Genomic DNA, 11,266 nt, shown 5'->3' on the forward strand with positions numbered 1-11,266 from the left:
TAAAAAAACAAAGTGTTCAAGTCATAGTATCGGTAATAATGGTCTATTTTCACAATACAAAATATACCTTTTTATATATATTTATTGGACACAAAATATTCTGTTCAGTTTAATGATTTATTTGGTTAGTTTGAATGAAATTACATAAAACATTGAAACATTTCATGTGGGAAAGCAAATTTACACTTGTTCATGCATGTTTGATAGCAAACTATAATATTTCAAAATTCAGTATGGCAGTTATTCACTTGAAATATGTAAATCTCAAAATATGAGTTATCCTGTTGGAAAAAATACATCAATCAAAATACAATATACAACTGATGTATAAATGCAAATATTCCCTGCCAATATATATACATATTATCATTCTCACCATTTTCATACAGTACATAAGCAAAACAGTTCTGGAAAAAAAGAAATGCAAATCCCAATGCAAAGCTGCCACAGGGATTGTTTAGCATTCTTGATAACTACATAAATGGAGATGCCAAATTTGATATCAAACCATTGCGTATAAAATTCAAAATCCAAGAGCACTTCATATCTTACAACAACACTCACCGTATAACAATGCTTCATCTAAGTGGGATTTGGTGCTTCACTGCCGCTGCTTTGGGATTGTGGGTAGTGTAGTTCTACAGTGGGAATTCTGCTATTTATACAAATTCAGACTGACTACATAAGCAGTAATAATCACCCTCAGAGGAGCTCAAGGCAAGACCATCTCAATATGTTTTATGTTATAATCAATTTATCTATTAATGAGTGCATCTTTAAACAATTAACTAGCTGATATTCAACACACAGAATTTGGTTATTTATTGCACCTCAAAATTATATTGCATAGGATGTCAGCTGTTAACCAGCCCCTTTATTGCCCAGCCTAATTTTGAAAATATTTTACATAGAAAAAAATAATTTTGTTCCATATACAGTATAAACTACAGTGTATACCAACCCAATCTCATGAGAAAACGTTACTATTTTACAAGGTGGTGATTTTGCATGAATTCCTACAACGTTATTCGTACGAAAACATTTTTCTTTAAAAAACAATACATGAAGGTTCACCCTTAAACCTATAAAAGTCAAGTGAGGCGTAAGCGGATCATACAGAAATATACAAATGAGATCATATGAATTCATACAAATTAACTACCAAATATAAAATAGTCATGAATTGCTACGAGAGAGTGTTGTCTATACTATACATTTCATCTTTCCTATCATGACGAAACCCCAACCAAACAGACAAACCAGGCTTGAGCAACTCTAGCCCTCAAGATCCACTTTCCTGTCGAGCTTTGCTCCAACCCTAATCAAACACAACTGAAAAAGCTAATCAAGGTCTTCAGGTGCTACTAGAAAGTTGTAGGCAAAGTGGATCTCACCTGCCTATATATCTTTCTAGTAGGACATGAAGACCTTGATTAGCTTTTTCAGTTGTGTTTGATTAGGGTTGGAGCAAAGCTCGACAGGAAAGTGGATCTTGAGGGCTAGAGTTGCCCATCCCTGCTATAGGCTAATATTCAGTAACAATGGTTCCCAAGCCTGTTCCTGGAGTAAGACTTAAGTTACATCCATCCTGTAACCGTTTAAACTGCCCTGTCAGTCATCTTGTCACAGTTAAAAACCTCCACATTCAATTTAATCTGTGAGAAATGTAGTGGCATCTGATCTGCCAGTCGTGGGTCTTTCATGCAGAGAACTCTCCTCTTGTGTTTGCATGATGCATTTAAAAGTCAATGACCAAACGTATCTTCAAAGTTCACCATGCTGTTGAAGATTAAATAAAATGTGGATAACACTGAATAAATATATTTTCATCAGATTACGTACTGATAATTAATCACTCAAACCCCTTTATCTACACCTCTCTACTTTTAAATTGTAATCTACTCTCTACTACCATCGGACTCGCACATCTGCCATGTTTGTAGTTTTTTTTTAACACTTTTTATTCATGCTTGTAGTTCTAATGGAATCCTATTCCAACACGCAATGGGTTGTGGGCAATATTAGCCCTTAGAGTGTGCACAGATCTGCACTTCGGATTCTAACCGGAAAAAGTTGACCATCCGGGGATCTTTGGAATCCTCATTTCAACATACTACAGTTTGTATGTTAATTCTAATTTTAAATACTATTTATGATGGATAGTATGTGAATTAGGACACAGCACAAGACCTCAGATGGGTGTTTCAGATAAGAGACAAAAATGTGCAGTGTTGGTGGTACTCCAGAACCAGGGTTGGGAACAACTGTTCAGAAACATTATACATTTTGTAACTAAATTAGTGGCTTTTTATTTTATTTCACCTTGATCAGAAACAACGTAAGAACACGTCAAGTACTTGTTTCTATGGGAGATTTGTATCTATTGTAGATGTTACGGACAGAAGCTCATTCAGCAGTCCTGGTGCTCGCTGCAGGTCGAGGAGACGCCAGCTCTGGAGAGGAACAGCTTACCGCTGGGACAAACACACACCTCAAACATGTCGTACATTTCCTGAGGATCACCTGAAGTTCGGGCTTCTCCCTCAGGTAATGTCGGCAGACGAACAGATGCAGCATCTAAGATCAGCTGAAACATACAGAACCCCTAATAATGAGGCATTTAATTGAATAATGGGCAACACTTTAAATTAACTTTAGGTTAAATTATGTTTATTTAAAGGGATCATGACATGAGAAATCAAGTCTTGTCTTGATCTCCTGACATATAAGGGGTCTTTGTACCATTAAAACATCCTGGAAGTTTCATAGCTTAAAACGCCCTTGTCATCATAAACAAAGCATTTAATCAAGCTCCACAAATGGCTTTTTTTGTGACGTCACACAGGCAAATACAATTGCATATTACTGCCTCCAGAGCAAGACATCGACAAATCGTTATACATCGATATCTCATTATGTTGGTGTAAAATAAACAGTTATGGAAATGTAGATTGAATTAGAGCTCCAATCCCCACCCCCCTGAAGATTCTGAAAAAAGTCAGTTGGTGCCTCATTGACTACTTCACTCAAAGAAGCTGTCAATCATAACGTCACACACCTGTTTTTATAGCATCAAATAACTAAAACTAAACTTATATAACGAAAACTTGATCTACAGTAACATCAGCGCGATAAAAAAACTGCCTAAAATGACAAACCATTTTCGGAATTGTTTTTTTTTTTTTAGTGTAATTTGATTGTTTAGTTTGTCTCGCGTCCCATTATATTAAATGGAGAGGGCGGGGTTAATGAGCTATACTGCATCCAGCCACCTGGGGGCGATTGAGAAGCTTTGGCTTTACTTTTCAGGACTCGTGTGGCACGCTTGGTACAGTATACCGATGCGCGTTCACGTACTCCACAGTCCACACACTCAAGTCTAAATGGAAGTGTAAAGGAACATTCGCTTTGACACGTCCTGTTTAAACTGCTCATTTGTGTAGAGACTTCAAGAAGGATCCCTGCGTAAGGACGTGGATGGTTTATTTTTAATGACGTCATGGATTGCGTTGGAGGATTGTATCTTTGTTTGGAGAATTTGACTGTAGATTGTGTAATGGAGAGTTTTAAACCTTTGTTGACAGATGAAGTCAGCTGTATTGTATCTGACAGCTGCATCACAAACCGTGAGTAAACATAATGCTTTGTCAATGAAGGTTTATAGATATTTCAAAACACTCACATCAGTGGGCGTTGATACTGTTTCCGGACCTATGCAAAGAAGTTAGCCAATCATAACAGTGGCGGTTCATTTTGACAGAGAATGAGGGTTGAAATTAGGTTGAAATGAATAGTTTGGTCTGGACCGTGACCATAAAAGACCATATTTGACAATACTAAAAAAAAAAAAAAAAAACATGTCATGCCCCCTCACACCTATATTTGCTATAACAACAATGTTGCTAAAACACAACAAGTCAAAAGTTCTCACATTCTTACAAAACCAAATTATACGCGTTATTTTATTAAACCCTAACAAAAGCCTTCCGGATTACTTAAATCACAGACAGGTGTGCTTACCAGTCCTGCAGTTGAGCGTAGCAGAATGTCAAAATGTGCAGTCACGTCAACATTTCCAGCCAAGGCTTTGACGTGAACGCCTTTTGGGGCATCCATGCTGAGAGAGCGTGTGGGAGACTCCAGTCTTGAATGATAGTGGAATGTAAAATTACTGAGCAGTGCAATACATCGTTTGGACACAAGATGGCCACAAAATATTCTCAAATTCAACCCTTTGATTCATACATGCGTGACTGCATGACTGTGGGCACTATATTTAGGCATATTTGGAAGAAGAAAAATAATTACGCTTTTGTTGACAACCAGATGCCTTAATTGTGACTCCATGTCTCTAAGTTATCAAAGATCGCAGCTGGTTAATGGCCAGTTGGAAACTTCTAGAAAAGTTATTTTAGGGAATATAATCAGTGCCATTAATTTTAATGTGCTGACATTTTTAAGCAAGTAAAAAATATATATCGCAGCATTTGCAGAGACAAAATTGGTGCAACATATAAATATAGCATATATTTTGCATGCAAGTTAAAGTTAATAAGCTAGTTATTACACTAATGGCAATCTGTATGGGATGAGATGATGTTATTAATTATTTAGTGTATACTTACTTCAGCTCTTTGTTGAGTACTGCTTTGACCAGAGGAGTCCTAACAGAATGCTCAAAGAAAGCTCCTTCTGGACCTGTCCAAACACCAGAACACTTACAATTATTCAAAGAAAGTGTAAAAAAAATAATGTCATGATTTAGAGCAAATAATCACATCATTGCAATTAGTTAACTGGACAAATACCAGAGTAATGAAAACATGTCCAGGTCATTATTTCAGCCTAAAATCTATATTCTCTACATTCATGCATAAGCAATGTACAATTTAAATAGCACTTCTTTTTCACATTACAGTAATGACACTTGACATGGAAATCTGCTAAATTGCCATAACACATTTCCATAATAGAAAATAACCTAAAGGTCCCGCAATAGCCTTCATTCTTAAAGTAAAAAATAATTTCTTCTTTTGCTTTTGGGGTGAAATATGATTTCAAAAATGGTCTTGGCAGGTTTCATGAAATTCACCTAAGCATAACAAAATCGAAATAGCTTTAGGCTAGTTTGGATGAAGTATTAATATTTAATCTAGTGTGTAAACCCAGTGTGAATCATGAAGTACCGGATATGTGTTGTTAAGGCCAGAGCTGTTGTTTACAAAATCTCAGTTTTATCCACTGCGTTTCATACGTTAAAATACTAACTTGGCTCTTCATACATTTTAATGAATATTTGCAGTAACACACAATAAAGTACAACATTGTAAATAATGTAATTCCTATCATTTATAACAATACTATTAATTATACAGGTCTAGTTTCACCTGTTACACGGAGCTTTCCTTTTCCCACAACGGCTCCATTTCCATCTGCATAAAATAAATTTTCATCATGGTTTGAACTGATGTTGAAGTGTTGGCCAAAACCCTCAGCCTGACTGGGACCTGAGAACAGAAATAGATGAAGAGAGAATGTAGACAGACACCACACTTTCTACCAAAGGACAGACATTTATTCTCATTAAATATCCGGTTTCACTCTGAAATATGTCACATTATGAAAGTCAAGCGGGTTGTGAATGCTGAATTCTGGGTGACCCACTTCATTAAACAGAAAATCATGAACTCAACCAATAAATGTTTTGTATGTTTCATACCTAAGGACACACTTCCTGTTACGTCACCATTGGCATTACGGGCATTGAGTGTAACATTCTCAGAGGAGTGCATCAGAAGAGATGAATCCTGTAATGAAGAGAAGAATGAGCAAAATGGGTGACTAAATCTATCTATCTATCTATCTATCTATCTATCTATCTATCTATCTATCTATCTATCTATCTATATCCATCCATCCATCCATCTAGTCTGTTCGTCCATCCATCCATCCATCTATCTATCTATCTATCTATCTATCTATCTATCTATCTATCTATCTATCTATCTATCTATCTATCTATCTATCTATCTATCTATCTATCTATCTATCTATCTATATCTATCTGTCTGTCCGTCCGTCTGTCCATCATCCATCCATCCATCCATCCATCTATCTATCCATCTGTCTATCTATCTATCTATCTATCTATCTATCTATCTATCTATCTATCTATCTATCTATCTATCTATCTATCTATCTATCTATCTATCTATCTATCTATCTATCTATTCACCTGTCTATCTATCTATCTATCTATCTATCTATCTATCTATCTATCTATCTATCTATCTATCTATCTATCTATCTATCTATCTATCTATCTATCTATCTATCTATCATCTATCTGTCTGTCTGTCTGTGTCTGTTTATCTATTCACCTGTTGATCTATCTGTCTAGCCATCCATGCATCCATCCAGCCATCTATTCGTCTATTTTTACTCTTACCTCTCTGGAGTCGATTTCCTGGGCATAGAGAGGGAACAGGAAGTCTGATTCTCCCTCCAGTCTCAGCCCATCTGCATTGACTTGCAGGTATCCCATGCCTTCCTGAAACAGTCACAGAGAGCTTTCTCAACATTAGTGTGCAATATCCCACAGTGCTAAACTGAGGTGAAAAGGCTCATCCGAGGGCAGAATCTAAATATGGATTCATTTTTCAATTAAAAAAAAAAGTCGTCTTACTGTATTGAACCACATAACTCGCAGGATCCAGATCGTAAGGGCAAAGTTCACCACCATGATGATCAGGAGAAGCAGAACAAACAGATAGAGGCAGCGTTTCCGCCAGCCGTAGATGCCGATCATGTAGATGTACTCAGAGACTGAAGCCAGCGCCCCAGAGTCATCTGTGGTGGTGAGGTACTGCTCACGCACCATCTGCCAGTGAAAATTAGCGGTTAACTACACATTAGTCAAGAGTGATTGATTGAATAATACTTCATGCATCTGTATCCAAATTTAAAACTACAATTCATGAAAGTACACATGAAATTTTACACCGAACTAACATACTTTGTCATTAAAAAGTCTTAATTATCCGATACTTTAAGACACATATTGATGATTTTTTTTTTCTGTACGTTGTTCACATCATATGACTTTGATTTGGTCAACAAAAGTTTTTCAAAAATGAATAAGCATTGAGGCAGTTTTGTTTCAAAACTTTTTCATTCCTAATACCAGGTGTAAATGAGGCCTTTGAGTATGCTAAGTATGCTTGAGCATGCTAGCAAAGACTTTAGATATACAAAGACTCATATGTGCACTCATATTACCACAACATGGCGGAATAAGTCCCGCCTTCTAAATAAAATACAATTTCCAGCATCATTACTGCAGTCTTCAGTGTCACATGATCCTTCAGAAATCATTTTAATATGCCGACTTGCTGCTCAAGAAACATTTATTATGTATTATCAATGTTGAATAGAACGTTTAAAAGAACAGCATTTTTTTTTAATATAAATATTTTGTAGCATTATAAATATCTTTACTGTCACTTTACTGTCAATTAAATACATCCGCGTTGAATAAAAGTATTCGTTTCTTTTACAAAAAGACAAAATCTTATTCACCATAAACTTTTGAATGGTTGTTGTGCATGCTTGTAACCAGCATAGCATCCGCCTCACATTTATTTGATCAAATGCAAATCCAGTTATTATTATATATGCTGTTTTCTGTCAAATTTTGTCATAAGAGTAGCACAGCATTTACTGTCAGATGAAGGAAAAACTGAAACGGCCTTCATGTCTCCCCATGGCAATTCATCCAAACATTCCTTGGGTTTGGACTTGCATGATCCGATTTCTTTCTACTCCCATTTGAAACATAATTACCAGCCAGTAATTAAACATTTATATGATATCAGTGGCTGCAGAGGATCATTAAAGTCCTGCAAGAAAGTAAACATCTTGACTCCACAAGTTGCTCACAGACAGCCTCTCTCTTTCTCACTCGGTTTCCCTCAGGACTTTTTTCCATTAACCCACCCTGATGCTCTTTCACTGTTTCCAGCCTCATCTAAGCTGCCAAGAGAAGAAATTACAGCAGAACACTGCCTTTCCAAACCACCGGAGTCTGACTTTGTTTTAAACAGAGATTCCAAGATCCTCGTGGTGTCAAAGCCGGACCTGATCAAATATCGAGGGAACCCAGGAAGATTGCGTTGGCGTGATATTGCACTGTTACTGTGGAGTTCTGCTGGAGGATAAACAGTTATGAGGTGGGGAAACCAGTTCTCTGTGGAGCCCAGATAAGAGCTTGTGGAGAGAGGCTGTGGGCAAACATAACAAGCTGTATGAAGTTTTCCCCACTCAGTCTAATCTTGCAGTCTGCATAACTCCAGCGCGCCGTAATGCCTCGACCCTCTAAAAATAGGTCCCAGGTCTGTGCTCTCATTTTAAAGGGGAAAAACAGCCAAAGTGTTTGAAATACTGATCAGAGAGCAAACGTTATGATGACTGAGAATTTATATTTTCAACCTCAGAAGTCTGACTATTACTAATTAAAATGGCTGATTTGACAACATGAAAAAAGGGATATAGAGTGCTATACAAAAGTAAGTGCACCCCATAAAAAGTTGGCCATTTTGATACATACATGGACCACATTGATGAGTATAGATTATATAATTTAACACAACAATGGACCTTGTTTATAACAAAGCTAAAACAGCAGTGTGATCATAAACAGCTTTCATTTGCCTTTCATTCATTTATATAGCCTATCTAACAATTCCACATATTCTGTTCATTCAAACATTATTAGTGACGAGAAACAGGATTAATATTTTGAACATCAAGTCAGAAATCATACTTGCCTAAAATAATACGAGTTTAAGTTAAAGTGTGACTTACCCTGGCTGTTTTAGTGTGATCTGACACACTCCTCTGCAGTTAGGCTACGCAGCAGTGCTGGAGTCCTCCGTTCCGTCTGTCTGTCAAAACCTCAACAGCTGCCTTCCATAAATCTGATTCTGGATCAGTCTCAGCGCGGGCACCCCCCACCCAAAACTTCCTTTCAGGATCTCACATATCCTTCAGAGGTCTCTACACCACGCGTTACGCAAATGCGAGACTTTAATCATCACTTGAGAGTGGATTCATTAGCGAGACTCGTAAACACCAGTGGCTGGTTATGTTGTTGTTTCTCAGGGAGGGAGGAAGTGTAGAGCGTGCGGGAAGAAGGGAAAAAATGACTGTCAGGAGAGAAGAGCCTTTTCTGCACTTGTTTAACTTTTATGCATGTGAGTCACGTTCTAAGCATGAGCTTCGGAGAGGAAACTAAAGTTAGTGGCTTCGCTCATTGAGGACCTGCCTGTCTTGTTGGACAGTCTTGCTCTATAAAGGCGCATCTATTAATAGATGTGTCTCTCTGCCAGAAGTAGCGGCTTCAGGCTTGTGCTCTGAGCTTTTTGTTGTATCTCTTACATAGTTTCCGAAGTTTAAGAGTCAGAATGTTCTTTATGAAAACGGTTATAAAACAAACACCCAAATTAGTTAACCCAGAGATGGAAATAAGAGCTCCACACTTAACCCGCAGGTCCTTAAAAATTAAACTCTGTTGTATCAAAATTGAGGCTGTAAAATGGTATAAGACAAGTTTTAATTTTACTTTGAAGAGGCCTTAAATTCGAGGACAGGTAAACAGGAATAGCAATATTGCTTAAAACGGAATAAGCTAATAAACTGCAAACAATTAATTGTGACTGCTGCATGTTTCAAAGTAAAAACTACTTTTTCCTCGCAATTCTTGCTTTATAACTCACAATTCTGACTTCTTTTCTCAGAATTGTGAGATGTAAACTCGAGAGTTATATAGTCCAATTCTGAGGGGAAAAGTCTGGCTATATCTCACAATTCTGACTTTATAACTTGCAATTGCGAATGTACTGTATCTCACAATTCTGACTTTTTTCTGCAATTCTGCATTATCCTGCTGAAAGAGGCCACCGGGGAATACCGTTTCCATGAAAGGGTGTATGGTCTTCAACAAAGCTTAGGTAGGTGGTACATGTCAAAGTAACATCTACATAGTTTACCAGCAGAACATTGCCCAAATCATCACACTGCCTCCTCTGGCTTGCCTTCTTCCCATAGTGCATCCTGGTGCCATGTGTTCCAGCGATGCACACACACCCGGCCATCCACGTGATGTAAAATAAAATGTGATTCATCAGACCAGGCCACCTTCTTCCATTTCTCCGTGGTCCAGTTCTGATGCTAACACTGTTGCTTCTTTCGGCGGTGAACTGAGGTCAGCATGGGCACCCTGACTGGTCTGCGGCTATGCAGCCCCATACGCAACAAACTGCGACGCACTGTGTATTCTGACACCTTTCTATCAGAACCAGCATTAACTTCTTAAGCATGTTTGATCGGACCACATGGCCCAGCCTTGCTCCTCACGTGCATCAATGAGCCTTGGCCACCAATAACCCTTATCAAACTTGCTCAAATCCTTACACTTGCCCATTTTTCCTGCTTCTAACACATCAACTTTGAGGACAAAATGTTCACTTGTTGCCTAATATATCCCACCCACTAACAGGTTCCGTGATGAAAAGATAGTCAGTGTTATTCACTTCACCTGTCAGTGGTCATAATGTTATGTCTGATCGGTGTATATATATATATTTAACCATTTGAACAGTGAAGTTGTTTAAATAATCTTATTATAGATGTACATTTTAAGGGCATTGAGGAGATGGGTACTAATCATTTTATAAGGAGACTTATAATTAAACTTATGATTTTTCACCTATTGGATGCAAATTACAAACGTTGAAAAGCCATATAGAGACCAGAATATCAGTGTTCTTTAGGCCAGTAAGGAACCACCTAGCAAACACCCAAAACACCCTATAAAGAAAGGCCTAACCACTTAAAAGACCCTAGCATGTTTTGCAAAGTTATTAGTGTAGTCTGCATGGGCATTGCTAACAAATAGGCATATATAAACATTTTAAAAGGACGCTGATGGGCAGCATGAGAAACTGTAGTGCTGCCAAAGCTTACGCATGTGGCTCTTTCTGCATTTACGGTGGAGGCAGAAGTGGGCAATGATAAGGCAAACAGCTGACCACATCCATCAATATCTGACCCCTCAGCCAGCAAAGACAATGACGGGTTTCATCTCGCTTTTATTCACCATTCAGAGCTGTCTGTAGCAAACAGAATGTGTAATAAAGAGCTGACTTTACAATATGGGTGCACTAATATGCATTAATTCATGCTTAACTAATGCACAGATTATCATGAG

At 37.7% G+C, this 11,266-nt stretch overlaps 1 protein-coding gene across 1 annotated transcript; it reads right to left on the reverse strand.

The window, feature by feature from the left end:
• Positions 1–64: 64 nt before the first annotated feature.
• Positions 65–9,349, reverse strand: sgcg (sarcoglycan, gamma). The gene is made up of 8 exons (XM_079823986.1): positions 8,863–9,349; positions 6,686–6,880; positions 6,449–6,550; positions 5,720–5,807; positions 5,388–5,507; positions 4,626–4,698; positions 4,021–4,144; positions 65–2,587 (listed from the first exon to the last, which is right to left on the reverse strand). The coding sequence occupies exons 2-8, from the start codon at positions 6,878–6,880 to the stop codon at positions 2,411–2,413; spliced, it is 879 nt and encodes a 292-aa protein (XP_079680112.1). The 5' UTR covers positions 8,863–9,349; the 3' UTR covers positions 65–2,410.
• Positions 9,350–11,266: the final 1,917 nt, after the last annotated feature.

This window comes from Gobio gobio (genome assembly GCF_949357685.1).
Source record: "Gobio gobio genome assembly, chromosome: 8".
Lineage (NCBI taxonomy): Eukaryota > Metazoa > Chordata > Actinopteri > Cypriniformes > Gobionidae > Gobio > Gobio gobio.

Coding starts and splice junctions, on each gene's coding strand:
- sgcg (XM_079823986.1), bottom strand. CDS start 6,880: ATGGTGCGTGAGCAGTACCTCACCACCACAGATGACTCTGGGGCGCTG. Junction 5,808..6,448: donor AGGAAATCGACTCCAGAGAG/GTAAGAGTAAAA, acceptor TCTTCATTACAG/GATTCATCTCTTCTGATGCA. Junction 5,508..5,719: donor AACAGGAAGTGTGTCCTTAG/GTATGAAACATA, acceptor TTCTGTTCTCAG/GTCCCAGTCAGGCTGAGGGT.